Source organism: Ochotona princeps, chromosome 2 (genome assembly GCF_030435755.1).
Source record: "Ochotona princeps isolate mOchPri1 chromosome 2, mOchPri1.hap1, whole genome shotgun sequence".
Lineage (NCBI taxonomy): Eukaryota > Metazoa > Chordata > Mammalia > Lagomorpha > Ochotonidae > Ochotona > Ochotona princeps.
The window spans coordinates 162,391,262-162,406,551 of NC_080833.1; the positions used below are offsets into that span (position 1 = coordinate 162,391,262).

A 15,290-nucleotide genomic window follows, 5' to 3' on the forward strand; every position below is an offset into this window, starting at 1 on the left:
AGCCGTGGTACACTAGGAGGGGGAGGCAAACAGGCGGAAAGCTTCCTTCTTGCTGTTCTCCCCCCTTGCTGAAATGAATGGTAGGAAACCTTTTTCTGAGGGTCTTGGGGGGTATGGGGAAGGGGGAAGTTGACTTTGCCTTTTCTTCCCTGAGGGTACTCCCTGCCCTTAAGCTAAGACTGCCTTCCTTGCTTTGCTTTCTCTCTCTCCCCCCTCTCTCCTCACGGCCCCCTCTCCTCTCTCCTTTCTCAGTTCTATGCTTAAGCCACCTCAGGAGAAAAAAGAGAACTGAGTTAGAAAAGTGAAGGCAGCGGGGAATGACCGCGCCCGAGGGCCAGTGTGGGCTGAGGGCTGTCTGCTTGGACTCCACGTGCCTGCGTCGGTATCTGTTTTGGGGGACTTACTTTGAAGCTCAGGCAGTGCTACTCTCAGAAGCAGGGCACGCTAGTGATAGGGTGTTTAGGGCACAACATTTCTGAAACCAAGACGTTAGTTGTGCATAAGAATGTAAGAGTTGCTGAGGACACCCAGGGCAGAGGCAGGCAGTGTGAGTTGATTCCGAAGTCTGTGTGTTGCTTGGATGTAGACAACACTGGAGTGATTCTGAAAGCAATTTTTCTGATTACCTGAGTGAAGGGCCTGTTTGTTTGTCTAGCTATTTTGTAGCACCTGTGCTCAGAAAGCCTTACTTGTGGTAAGAATTTGGAACCCTGCTCTGTGTGTTGTGCACACGTGTGCTTGTGTGTGTGTGTGCGCATGTGGTTGGGGCGAGACTGTCTTGTCATCACAGCAAACCTCACCAAGATCACCATCATTGCATCACTTTTCTTGTCCTTTCCATTCATTTCAAATCAACTGGATAACAGTCACTGGGATCTGGCTGTTTGCTGTGTTAATTACTTATTTTGAGCATCTCATTTGTTTATTTGCTCACTCAGCATATGGTGACTTTTGGTAACTTCAGAATGAGAAACTTATGAGAGAAAAAGATGTATGTAGTTTGAGTTCATGGCATTTCCATTGAGTGCTTTCACAGCAGCCTAATTGATTTTTCCTCTTTCTTAGGTGCAATAGTAAGTGAATTTAGGGTATTGTTTTTTTAAATTCCACATGATAACAATAAAAAATACAAGGTGTTTGTAGCACAAGAAAAGAGAGGCAAGTGGTCTCTGCAGGGCTAATGTGGGTTAGGCAGTGAGCAGGTCTGTGTACAATGTGTGTGTGTGTATGTGTGTGTGTGTGAGAGAGAGAGAGAGAGAGAGAGAGAGAGAGAGAGAGAGAGAGAGAAAGAATCACAGAGTGCTCCAAACAGCATTGATCGTTTGCTATTGATTGTGTAGGCTGCTGCTGAAAAAGAAAGCCAGAGATGTTTACTGGGGAAACTCAGAGTAGTGCCTGTGCCCCGTGCCTGGGGAGGTGGGGAGGTGTTCAGGAGGAAGGAGGGGACTGGCAGTAGGTGGAGTGATGCACTGAACTTATTAGCTTTGACATCATCATTGTCTTTAAATGAAAAACAAGAAGATAATGAGAGGCAGAGAGGAAGGCAGAGAAGGAGCCAGCAGGTCCCCTGAGCACATGCTCTCTCCCATCTTCCAGGGACCCCCAGGACCCCAGGAAGGTGAAGTCACAGGCTCTCGGGCTCATCGGGTTACTACAACAGCAGGCTGGCATGCTGAAAGAGAACTTCCTGGAGATTTGCACCACACCAACAAGTTGGAAAGGCATAAAAATCCTTCAGCAACCAACAGCCCCACGCGCCCCACTAAGGGAACCAGCGCTCTGACCTGCGAGAACAGACTGGCACTTGGATGGAGACCTCGCTGAGCGCATCTGAAGAGTGAAGGTTAAGTACCAGCTTGGATTTCTGTGTCCCCAGATTCTAGTCCGCATTTTTAGATAATTATCATCAAACTGTGTGTCTGTATAGCCATTTCCTCAAAGGTGCACAAACTGTGGGATTAGAGGTAAAGGGGAAGGTGGAAGAACACGAAAAGACGAGGAGGAAATGAGATGATGTTGAGCGGCTGCAGGTAGAGAGGGGTGTGCGACCACGAGCGTGGATTTGACAGGATTTGGCTTAGGTCCATGGTTCTCTGTTCTGGTGTCAGTGAGGGGAGGGATTACTGAAGAAGGGGAAAAAAAAAAGAAAAGAAACTGGAGCTCTCTGGGAGGAAACTCAAAGGAACCCAGAGAAATTAGCTTCATTTTGCAAGGACTAAAATAGAAGCAAGAAGAGCCAGGTCAAGGGGGAGGCAGGAGGGCAGCACGCGGCAGAGGGTGAGGCACAGGATCCACGCTGGCAGTGTTGGGCACAGGGAACCAGGAGAGGCACTCTTTGGGGGCAACTTAAGAAAGTTTGGTCTGTGAACAAAACCATTTCCCCGGAGACTGAGAATCCACTGCTAGCTGCCTCCTCTGCTTCCCATCTCTCTGGTGTGGTAGCCGGGAGTTGACTTCTGGTCTTGTACCAAGGGCTGGGGCAGGGATGGTGTGCTTACAGCTCCTGAGCTTCAGCCTGGTGGTTCTGGCAGGGTGCACACTCAGCGCTGCCAACGCTGAACTGGGCTGGACACGGAAGAGATCCTTGGCTCAGTGGGGACACCTGAACCAGGTGCCGCTAGAAGGAAATCGCTGTTGGCTGGGGGCCAAGGTCCGAAGACCCAGGGCAGCTCCCCAGACTCGCCTCTTTGGGCTCTACCCCAGCAGGCCTGGGAGCCACCTGAGGCCCTTCCCTATGAGGGAGCAGGGGACCCAGCATGCTGGGCACAAGAAACTAGACTCTGAGGGGAACCAACACCTGACTGAAAACGCAGTTGGAGCGAGGAGTGCGGTGGAGCAGCCTGCTGCTCCGTGGGTAGGGGACAGTCCTATTGGGCAATCTGAGCCACTGCGAGATGATGACACTTATCTTGGCAACCGAGGATCCAAGAAGTTTTTAGGTGAGGTTGTGTCTCGGGAAAGCTTAGCCCCGGCTGCCACCATTACCGCTGCCTTCCCACGCCCCACGGAGCCCAAACCAGAGATACAAAGCAAGGGTTGGGCCACGTCTAGGCGTCATCGTGGAGTGACAAAGAGGCAGGCAGAAGACGCGCAGGGAGACCCCGACCCAGCACTTCTGCATCTCCGACCCCGGCCTGAACCTCCCCAGAAGCCCAGGATCAGCATCCAAAATGGTGGCGAGGACCCTGCCTGGGACTCGGAGCCCACTAGCCCCCCGGGAGGACTGGCTGTTGTGTACTTTTCTGGGAGGAGGGAGCGGCTCCTGCTGCGTCCGGAAGCGCTGGCTGAGATTCCCCGGGAGGCGTTCACAGTGGAAGCCTGGGTGAAGCCTGAGGGAGGACAGAACAACCCAGCCATCATCACAGGTAAGAGCGCTCCCATGGCTTGGCTTCTGGAGGGCCTGGGTGGGAGGCTGGCGCCATTCCTAATGGGCTTAGTTATACAGAGGAGGGGACCCGGACTGAGTAGGACAGCCAGGAAGGGCTGGCCGGGAAGGGGTGGGGTGGGGGGGCTTCATTCACTAGTGCAATAGCACTGCAGACATCAACGGAGAGAAGGTGTCGAGGCTAAGCCAGATGTGTAGCCCATGAATTGATTTCATGTAGAGCCATTCACCCAGCTTGCACTTAGGGGACCCTCTTTGGAGCCCTCCACTTTGGCTTTAAAAGGGAAGGTCTCTTGGGTCCTCCTCAAAGGGCAAGGGTTGGGGGTGGATAGTATTGTCTGTCCCTTTCTCGTTGTCCAATCTGTTAGCCAGGCCACTCTGCAAGTGGTTGAGAGCTGAAGGACCTGAGCATGAGTCATGCCTGGGCTGGTGCAGGCAGCAGGGAGCAGGGCTTCCAGGTACGCTGCTTGCTAGTCTTGGCTGATGGAGCAGCCTTAGTCAAGCCAGGGCCCGGGGTCCCCTGCACTTTGTCCCAACAGGCATGTATCTTGTGCAGGAGTTCCAGGAACTCCTGCGAACGGTGGGCGCTGACTAGTCAGGATCCTGGCTTTTATCCCTGGTTGTCGTAAGAGGGACCAAGAAATGAAAGCTTGCATGACTCAATGGTTTTAATCAGAGGCACCTGTCTGGGAACATAACCCATGTTTATTTTCTACTGCACCCAGATCTTCACTTTCATGGAAAGTCACCCATAAGGACAAGGAAAAAAGTGGGATTAGGAGCAGTGCCCTTTGCCTTACTGGAAAGAGCTGGGGTTTAAACTTTATTTTTTCATCATTTAGTGTCTCCTGAATGTGGACACCCTGTGAGCATGCAACATAAGCACATCGTTAAAGCCTTTGGTCTCATTCATTTGCAGCAGCCATACCCGCTCTGCGGTGTTTGCTGCTCCTGGTACCTTGACAGGGAAGCCGAGGCAGTGAGAGATGTGCCCGAGGTGGACTGGAAACAGAAACCCAGACCTCCTGAATGACTTCCCAGTTTGAAAACTTGTCAGGCTGCTGGGTTCCTGCAAGAAGGCTTCAGTCTAGGGATAAAAATCTGGGAGGAGGGGGCCTCTCGGTGGGGTGTTGCTGGAATATCCCTTCCGGACTGCCTCCCCCTCGCTTGCTGGGGTTTCTCCTGTAGGAGCTGGGATTCCCAGACACTGAGCACTCTCAAGTCTTATGGTTTTGTTTTATTTTATCTTGGGGTGTGATTGGGGGTGAAGGAGGAGAGAGAAGCGGCTAGGCTGCGAGTGAGGTGGAGGCAGACAGAGTAGGAGGGTATCCTGATTCTGGGGGCAAACGGAAGAAATGAGGAGATGATTGAGCAGAGTGGGCAACTTCGCGGGTTTCTCAGATGATGACATCTTGTTGCCTGGTCTCACTTCCTAGGACCCATCTGCCAGGGAAGCTTGCAGTCTAGACTGGGGCCCACAGCTCTACTAACCCCTGCTCCTTCAGTAGCAACTTAGGAACCTGGGACCCATTCCCTGGCTGGGAAGAGTCAGAGGAACCAGCAGGTGTTCTGCTGGGAGGCTCTCAGGGACTGCTGCCTTGAGTTAGCAAAGCACCAACCTGAGGAAACAGACCCCAGTGAGTGGGCACCTGCCCTCTGCTCCTGCCTTCCTGCACCTTCTGGCTCCCCTCTGCACTGTGGAGGGTAACAACACATTGGTTCCTATGCTAGCCTTCCACACCTGCCATCCTGGTCTGTCTTCCTCCATTTGCCACCTGTCCAGCACAGCCAGGCTGCCACCCAGCCTACCGCCACAGCACACGCATAGCTACTTCTGTAAGACTCTCATAACCCTCTGCAGGCTTGTAAAATCGAACAGGAAGTCTTTTGCAGGCAGCTTTAGCTCATAAAGTATTTTTCTCTTCAAATCAGATTCCCGTGTAGGTCTCCTCTATGAAGGAACAGCCAGAGGGCCCTCACGTCCAGTTCCAACCCACACCTTTCTTGAGATTTGTGTGTGTCAGAAAACACCCACTGAAGATTTAGGCTAAAACTCCAAGGAGGGCGGGGGGGTAGGCAGCAGTCTTGAATTTTAGACAAGCATTTTTGTCGACACATTGCGCTTAGCTGCTTACACGCCATGGAAAGACCCCCGGCTGAAAACCATGAGTCTGCCAACTCCCTCCAAGCCAAGGATAAAGCATTTAATTGGCCCTAATTGCTGAGACTGATCTGCTTATTAGCTCATCGTCCCATTCTTACCCTTGAGCTGGTCACTACTGATTCCTACTAAGGCTATCCTTCATCCATGCAGACTAATAACATTTGAATTAGGTCCCTGGTTGCCCTTATAATTCTGCTGCAGCTATTACAATTCCACAGGCTCACCGAGTGTCACAAGACTTGGCTCCAACCCCTTTCTCCAGCAACTTTCAAGCCTCAGCTTCTACCTGCTTAACCTAAACTGAGTTTTCAAGTTCTCAATCTACCAAACTTGGGGCCTTCTGTGAAGTTTGGTAGACACGCCATTGTAATGGAATCCCAAACTACTCATGTGGAGCCTTAGGGAATACTTCCCACACAGGGCACTAGGTGGCGGTGTTGCCTCATGCACTAAAACGTGGGTTCTTCCGTAGTGAGCAAGTCTGAATTTCTTAGAGGGAAGCCCTTACCTTGGTGTCTGTTCTGGTTTGATGAACCTCTCCCAGAGTGTTGGTAGGCAGCTTTTGAGGTCAGCTTTCTTTGTGGGGTATTGGTGAAGGGACTAAAATGACATTTGGAGGGTTTTGACTAACTTGTCCTTCTAGCCACTAGCAAAGAACATAATTGCTCAACTGAAATGACTTTCCCCGCCGCCCCCCCAACACACACCTGCAGTTTTCTAAAATAGGAATCTGGACTCCAAGAAGCTTTTATTATAGGGTGGGGAAAATACAAGGCTCCTGGACATATGTGCTCAGGGTTTCTCTGGCTGTGGGACAGGAAATGATGGTATCAGGTCCCCCAAGGTAAATACTTGTTTTCCATCTCAGAAGCAACTGAGGATGCCATGCACTCTTGGCCAGAGACCTGGATGCCCAGGGCAGTGTGGCCACCTCAGAGTAGTCTGAGGTCAGGAGCCCATTTGGTTGGGACATTGGAGATGAGTATTGAACATAAGCCAACTTCTGTCTCGCTCTGGTGAGAGAGAAACCTTTAAGCTCTAGCACCCAACCATGAAACCTTCCTGTTCCGTTTCCCTTGTATCAACTTCCTTTCCTCTCCCGAAACCCCAGTGTACACAGAAGAGCAAATTTTAATAGGTTCCTTTTTACACATAGTTGATTTCAAATGTTCCCTGAAGTTGTCCACCTGCAGCTCCAAGTTGCATGAGACTAGCGCCGTAGCAGAGTCGGAGCCCAAACCCATGTTCCCTCATCCAACAAATATTTGTTGAGTGGCTTGCCCTGCAGAGCCCAGCAGAGCTCTATGGGGAATACAAAGATGTCTAAGAAACTGTCCCTGACCTGAGGAGCCTTGCTGGGAATGGATCGGGTGCAGGACTCAGGAGGCAGGCAGACATGGAGTCAAACCCCCCAAACTGATACTGATCGGGGCTGTGAGCCTAAACGGTCCCCTGAGATTTCTTCGCATTGGCAAAATGAGGGAAAGAAGAATATATTTAAATGTCAGCTCCTATTTAAATAAAGTTTCTACAACTTCAGAAGAAAAATAAACTGATGTTTTACTGTGTTGTTACGCTGTTAAAATCAGTCATATATGAGGAGTCTTCAGGAAGTTTGTGGAAAATGCGTATTATAAAAAAAAAAGCCCTAGTGTGGCCTCCACAGCTTGTCAAAAATAAACTTAGCTTTTCACTTCATTTTCCTGTGGACGCTGTCAAAATACCTGATGTGTCACATGCCCTACACAGAGCTTGGAGAGTTTGTGACTGACTTGGCAGGTGCTTCCAAGAGCAGGAAATGTCCACTTCTAGTAAGAGCAGGGTTATCTGCCTTTGGTGCTAACCCACTACCCCACCATTTTTTTCTTGCCCAGGAGGTGGGGGGGATGTTTAATTTCTTGGGGATTCGATTTGCAGATCTCTGAAATAGGAACAGTGTTCCACGGATTGCTTTCACAGCATGGTTTTAAGATACGTCAAAGCAGTACAGAACCAGAAGCCTGAGAAGATTCACTGATTTTTTTACTTTTTAAACTCTTGTTGAATTCAAGAGTTGCTGTTTTGGATGAACTGAACAATGGTGCTAAGGGTTTTGGGCGAACCCTAAACCCTGCTGAGTAGCTGGTAAGCACTACACTCACGACCTAGGAGGATGTCCTGTTCACATAATTGATGTGACGTTTGGGGCTTCCTAGATCTTCCTCACAGTTGAGGACTCTGGCAGTGGCAGCCCGTGCTGCCTGTTTTTGGGCTGTGGATATCCTCAATGCTTTGAATGACCTCTGAGAGATGGGATTTCACAGGGCTGTGTGCAACATCCCCCTTTCTCTGTAGGGGTGCTCTGTACTCAGGGTGAGGACTTTCTTTCATGTGGAATATGAGGCTTCACAGGAAACGGAGTCAGGGTGTCACAGCGAGCACGTAAAGGCTGGGCCATGGCCGTGTCTGCCTCTTGAAACAGTAATCCACGGTCACTGACTTGTGGCCAAGAGATCGCATAGCTGAAATATGCACTACTGGCCTTCTGCAGAAAGGGGTTGCTCTTCAGATGTTGATCTGCACGGAGGTCAACTGAGACTCTCGTTACAATGTCACAGCTGCTGTGGGCACACGCAGGGCTGTGAGTGTGAAGGGCTTGTGCCAACGCCAAGGAGCCTCACTGACCAAGGACTTCAGTTCTGCGATCTGATGTGGCAGGGATGAAGGCAGGCAAGTTCCTGCAAGCCACCTCACTCTAGCTCCCCTGTTCTCATAGGCCTTGCTGACCATCCTGGGTGGTCTATGAAAGTGGTACCCAATTTTCCTCCCCTCTCTGCGTCTCTCAGGATTAGACTTACCCCACGGACTGGCAACTCGCCAAAGTTTTTAGGCCTCTTCTCCATTTTCTCTCGGGCTGCCTTTCCTAATGCAGCCGTTGCTTATTCCATGTCAGCATTTCTTTCTTGTACTCACATAAGCGCAGTTTGGTGCTCGATCGGTCCAGGGCAGCAGGCGGGACCCCCATGTGGTACCACTGCTCCGGGGTGGACTCTGATGGGAGCGCAAGCTCATGCATGTACTGCAGAGGCGAGCACACGTTCTCTGCCAAAAGAAGAGATCATACGCCGCTAGGTTGTGCCCGCTCATGCGCCGCTAGGTTGTGCCCGCTCATGCGCCGCTAGATGTGCCCGCTCATACGCCGCCAGGTTGTGCCCGCTCATGCGCCGCTAGGTTGTGCCCGCTCATGCGCCGCTAGGTGTGCCCGCTCATGCGCCGCTAGGTGTGCCCGCCTCCCCGTCTTCATTGTAAGCACTTTGTCATCTGAACTTTCAAGCAGTCAGGGACAGTATGTAAACCCATAGTAATGAACGTGTCCCAGCGATGCCGCCTGGACGAAGACAGGTGGCGGGTCCTTCTCCCCCTTCAGCGGAGAGGTGTGGGGAATCAGAAGGCGTGTACCTTGCTGAGTCCTGGAGTCGAGGGTTCTTCTGGAAGCCATGATCTCCCCCACATTTCTCATCACCTTCTCTTCCCACTTGCTCACTCTTTAGAGGATGGTGCATTATCAGTGATAGGGAAATTCTTCTATTTTGAGAGCAAAACCTGTAATTTCCCACAGGAAGCATTCATAATTTCTCTGTGGCATGATCATGCTAGGTGAAATTTAAGTACGTTTTGTTTCTCTTTGCTTTTTAACGGTGTACTGAGATAGAGCTTTTACGCTTTAGGACTCGTTTGCTTCAAGTATGCAATCAGTGTCTTTTATGTATTTCCAGGGTTCTATAAGTGTTATCACAACTGAATTTTGGGACTTGTTCACCATACCCCAAAGAAAACTGTACCCACGAACACTTCCCCATCTGCCTCTGCACTCCAGCAGTGTGCACCATGGGTTTCTTACTGTCTCTGTGGATTGGCTGCTTCTGGACATCTTGTGTAGATGGGCTGTCCTGCATCCAGCTTGCTTCACTGTGATGCATCTGTGGCATTGCAATGTGTGTCTCCGCTTCCTTTTCCTCTATGGCTGAGAAAAATTTCATGCATATGTAGTATTTATTTGTCCAATCCTAGTCTAAGGACATATAGTTGCTTCTGCTTTAGGTTATTATGAATAGTCTTCCTGTGATCACTGTTCGTAGTATTTCGGGAGAAGGGAATAAATTTCTAGAAGTCGAGCTGCTGGACTGGACAGTGACTGGATTGTTTCAGGAGTAGCTGTGCTAATCACAGCTCTGACCAGTGCAAGAGGGCTTGCTTCTTGACTTCTGATGCCCTCAAAAGAAACAGGCTGCTGGGACATCTTGGTGATCAGGACTCAGCCACTGCCAGTCCACCTCAATACAGTGAATGTATTGAGGGACAGATACGGTGAAAACAGACAAAAAGGCAAATATCATATGTTCTGTCTGATACAAGGTAATCTTACCACACATATGTACATGCATATACATAAATATCTACATAAATATGCATGTACACATAGTCATATATGAACTATATAGAACTATATAATAGACTATCATATCAAGATATGAAGAAACAATGCATATGTATCTCTACTTCCATTGAATTCCCAATGAAACTGTTAATTATATCTTGACAATAGGATACTAGGCTCCCTGCCATTGTCCAAACCTGCAATGCCAGATACACTTAAAACAGCTGAATGATGGACTTAGGACTGTTTTTGAAGGACTATACTATTGCAACAAAGGGAAAGAGATTTATGAAACTTGGAGAGGAAATCCCAGAGTCTATGGAACTGTATCATAAAATAAAAATTTAAAAAGTTACTCTCAGGAAAAATGCACACACTCACACACACACTCACACACACACGAGTGAGGTTGGACACCTGCACCTAAGATGTGACCTCGTTACCCATATAATGACAGGAAACCCTCACTGGTTGAGTTGAGAGGGTCTTCTTAGATTCTGTCCTCTACCTTCTCTAGGTACCTTCAAAGCACCTTCCTTTCTGCGATCTGGGCTTTGCGTGGCAGGGGTTCACCTTGGGTCTGAAGTACTTCATTTTTCCATCACTTTTCAACCAGATGATCCCTAAATGACAGGCTTCCGGGAAACACTTAGAAGGAATAAAACATCAACTCAGAAGTCATAGCACCTCCAGAAGAAAACAAAACAAAACCTCAAAGAGTTGCAGAGAAGAGGACAGTAGAGCAAAGCTCACAGTGCTCCCTCGTAATCTCCTGAACTTTCTCCTGGGCTCTTGAGCTGGAACTCATTTGGCTACTTGGACAAGTGTTGAGGGGTTTGCGCCTGACTCACAGGGTCATCACTGGGACTTTGGAGTCCTCCAGTTGTCTGGGATGCAGGCAGGGAAAAGAGAGATTGCAGGTTGTGGCTTACGGGGGCTGTCTGACACCAGCTATAACCCTTCCTCCTGTCTGCCCACCTGTTCTTTGTGGCGTAGCCTCTCTTCTTGATTCTTTTGATCTCAAGCAGACCAGGCAGCTGGGGAGGCTTTAACTAGTAGCTGCCTGTTCCCCACTCTCTCTCTGCCCTGTGTGTTCCCTCCTGGTTCTTGGGGCTGAGATGGAAGCATGTTGGGTGTTATTCCGAGGTAGGGCTTGTCAGGATGGCATTTTCAGGGGTGACGGTGGCCCAGCTGGAAAGTAGGAATCATCTTTGGCAGCTCATGTAATTCCAACCACTTGCCTGTGGCCAGCTGTGCATTGCCCTTCCTCACCTCTTACTTGTTCCTTTCTGTGCTTCCTTCCTGTCTCTCCGGGGCTGACCATCTGACTCACTCAGAATGTGTGCCAGGAGGTCTGGCTCCTTTTCTTTCCTGTTCTAGTTTATGTCTTGAGAAGGCCAAATAAACACCTTATTTGGTGTTTATTAAGGGGAAAGCAACACCTTAGTTTGGATTTGAGCCTGCACACCCTGGACATCCGTTCACTTTGGTTTCTGATGACATAAACAAGTGCATAAATCCCTTGCATCTGCCTCGGAGCACATGGAGTCAGGTTACTCTGGGACCCATCAAGTCTGTTTCTGTTCATGCCAACACCCTTGACTCACCACCTTCTAGCGGGCATATTCTGTGCTAAGTTGACTCCAAAAACTAACAGCAGCCTTTCCTTCCAATGTTGACGACTTGCCTTAGCACAACTCTCCTCTTCATTATATATCACGATATATATAATGAGAACATTGAGGAAATAAAACTCAGTGGGCAAACAAAAACATCCCAGTTCTTGGAATGAGTCAGAGATGAGTGGGGTGAAAAACAGTGGTTTTGCCCAAACATACAATATAATAACTGAAACCCAAAGTCTCAGAATATTTTGAAGTAGAAGCATTGCCATGGCAACGGGTTGGGCTATCAAGACCAGTAATGATGGATCATTTCTGGATTGCAAGTCCAGTTATCTGATCAGAGGCAAAGTCACAGAGCTTGAGAGTTAACCAATCTGTGAGTGAGTCATCACTCAAGCAGTGACTCAGCGCTTGCTAACTCTCCTGCAAATAATGGCTGCACATTCTGGGCACATTACCAAAGTCATTCATTTGGTTTTATTTGTCCATCCATTCACTCATCCATTCACTTATTCATCGATAACACACTTCACGAGCTTCTCCTGAATGAGGCAAGTACCCACCCACCGGGGGAGGAAGTATGACAGATCGGGCTTATTCCCAGAAAGTGTTCACAGTCTGGTGTGAACTGATCCGGAAATGGATTGTTACATCCCAGACCTGCGGGGTAAAGCCAAGGAGACAACCAAAGTGACAGAAGGGGGACGTGAAGCTGACAGAAGTTTGGAAAAAGAGGAGAGGTGTTGTTGAACTCTCAGATGGTGCAGGAGCCCCACATGACACATTAGGACTGAAGTGGGTGCAGTGATTCTAGCAACTAGGAAATCACTGATGACTTTAGGAAGGGAAGTTTCACTTCATGATTCTGGGATCGGGGAGGGATCCACATAATATTACAGTGAGTAGAGATACAAATGTACAGTGAGAAAGTGAAGAGTATAAGTGCAAATTACCTTATTCAGCTGTGAAGGAAGGTGTGAGAAGTCGACATAGATTCAAAGAGATTCTGTGTTAGGATGAGAGAGCTCTGGTATCATGACATTCTGTGGAAGAACCAGTAGTCCAAAGTGGGAGGCAGCAAACGCCCACAGGAAAGTAATGGAAGATAAATGAATGGAAATATAAAGCATGCAGATGCAAGCTCCATCATTCCAAGAAATTATTGAGGACAGTTTTCTTTGACAAATATTTTTGCAGAACTTAGTATCTGCCAGACACTCTTGTGGTCACTTTACAAATATTAACACTTGTACTCTTTAGAACAACTTGAAGAAGAAAATAGAGTGCCTAGAGAGAAACAGGACACTGCCCACGGTCACATGCTAGGCCACATGCAACCACAGTCACATGCTAGGCCACGTACAATCATGGTCATGTGGCTAGGCCACACAAACATGGTCACACGGCTGGGCCACACACAACCACAGTCACATGGCTGGGCAACACACAACCATGGTCACGTGCTAGACCATGAGCAACCACGGTCATGCAGCTAGGCCACGCACAGCCACGGTCACATGCTAGGCCACATACAACCAGGGGCACACTCTATGCCACATACAACCACGGTCACGCAGCTAAGACACATATAACCATGGTCACATGACTAGGTCACACATAGCTGAGGCCACGTGGCTAATTCATGGACAAATTAGCCCAGGTGGCTAATTCACACAGAACCAAGACTTGAAGCTGGGTGTTTGTTCCCAGACAACATGTTATTTTCATTTTCTAATGCTGGCTCTAACATTTTATACCAGAAACAAAAGCAGTGAAAGGGCCCCTGTTACCTGTGATAAACTCTCCTGTACCAAACCCAATTGTTCTCCAGTTCCCTTGCTATCAGTCACGGACCTTATCTATACAAGTTGGAACTGTAGGCACTCCTTTCTCACACCACTGAACTGTCCCTAACCCCAACATTATGCATAATTATGTCATCAGTTACCAACCCATGTTCAGTTTGCATGTGCTAGATCTTTTGGTCCATTTATGTTCACCTTTAGAGCTCAATAGTTCACCCCTAGGTATTTAACTACAACCAACAGGCATGTTCTCAAAGACAAATCAGCTCACAATCACTGTCTTCTTTACAATCATTAGATGACCCCTCCACATTCTGAGAATAGAGCTCAGCTTTCTTTGTATAGGTTATGTGTCTACGTAACTCCACTTACACACACTAACACATCTGCAGACTCTCCCACAGATGCATGCCAGGATTTGGAGAAAAGAGGAAAGAAAGCCATTGATGCACAGTCATTGGTACATGTGCACATATGTACGCACATACATACATGTTTACATATGTACACACACACCTTCTGTTTCCCTTTCTCAGCTACATACTGCTAGCAACTGAGCTCCTCATATCTGCCTTAGATACTTTTTCTGTCAACAGGAAACCATTTCCCCGGATGCCATTTACCTGGCCTGCTCTTATTCATTGCATTTGGTTGTAGTGAATACAGCCTATCTTCCAGGAGCCTTTCCTTTGCTTCTTCAAGACTGATTTAGATTTGTTTCCCAGTGTGTGTTCCTGGAAGCCTGCAATCTACCTTATCAACACTCTTAGAGTGATATACCATGATAATGGCATGTGTTCATTGAGCCACTATGTGTCTAGAACTGTGTTGGGTGTTAGGTTAGCTAGACAGACATGGACCTAGCCTGCTTACCCAATAGAGACAGCAAGCTACTTGGGGTCAAAAACTGTACAGGCTCATTGCTACGACTGTAACACTTAGTGTGTTGTGTGCCAATAACAAATGAACTTTTCCAATAAATATCCAATAAGACAAGAAATGGATATGTGAATAAATGGAGGGCAAAATTCACTTGTAGAAATTGTGATGTGAATCAACCTATGTGGAAATATGCATGGGAATGACTGGCAATCTTAAATTCTTTTGATCTGGAAGATAGGAAGCTTGAAACTCTCTCAATAATAACTACAAGATGAAGGTATCATTCTCTTCTTTTGCAACTTCTCCTTCTCAGCTTTTAAAATTTATCTCTAACTGGTAAATATTGACCCAGATCAAGTCTGCTAGAAAAATAGATGCAATTTCCAACTCAACACTGATTATTTCTAAACTTTTGAAAATAATCTATTATGTTTACTTGCTTCAGATGGTTTGCACATATTTCCTTTATCAGGTCTTGGAGTTTTTGTAAATATGTATATTGACATTACTTCGTAGGTGGGAGGGGAGGGAGGGGCAGGTAAATCTTGTCTGCCTGAGGAAGATGCCAGCCAGGGGCCCAGGGCCGCCTTGGTACCGAGCCCGCCAAGCCTTGACACTTTCTGTAGTGATTTTAAATTCAAGAGATTTTTATAAATGTTTTAATGTCAAATGTGCTCAGTCTGCCTTCTGTTCATTTGTTCAACATGTGTGTAATGAGCACTAAGTAGGTCTTCAGTAACTTTGAAATAAATCTCAGGTTTACACAGAGTCATGATAAACACCACATCAGAGGCATACCTTAGACGGTGCTTAGTTTTGATGCACATTAATAATTTGATGCAATTGCAAGGCAAAATACACCATATAGCTTGTGGCAGGGATCCTGAGGATGGAGATGGTCCTGGACATGAGTTCCTCTGGGAGGTGTGGTGGTCTTGCTGGGTCCTTGGATAGACTGAAGAGCATCATTGGCTAAACCGAGCCAGGAAACAGGCATAGCAAGGAAGAGACA

General features: G+C 48.0%; 1 protein-coding gene across 1 annotated transcript in view; it reads left to right on the forward strand.

Moving 5' to 3' along the window:
- Window positions 1-2,068: 2,068 nt before the first annotated feature.
- Window positions 2,069-15,290, forward strand: part of PAPPA2 (pappalysin 2) — a 230,588-nt gene continuing 217,366 nt past the window's right edge. The window contains exon 1 of the mRNA XM_058660702.1: window positions 2,069-3,365. Coding sequence (XP_058516685.1) covers window positions 2,486-3,365 — 880 coding nt within the window. The 5' untranslated portion in view covers window positions 2,069-2,485. The remainder of the gene's footprint in view (window positions 3,366-15,290) is intronic.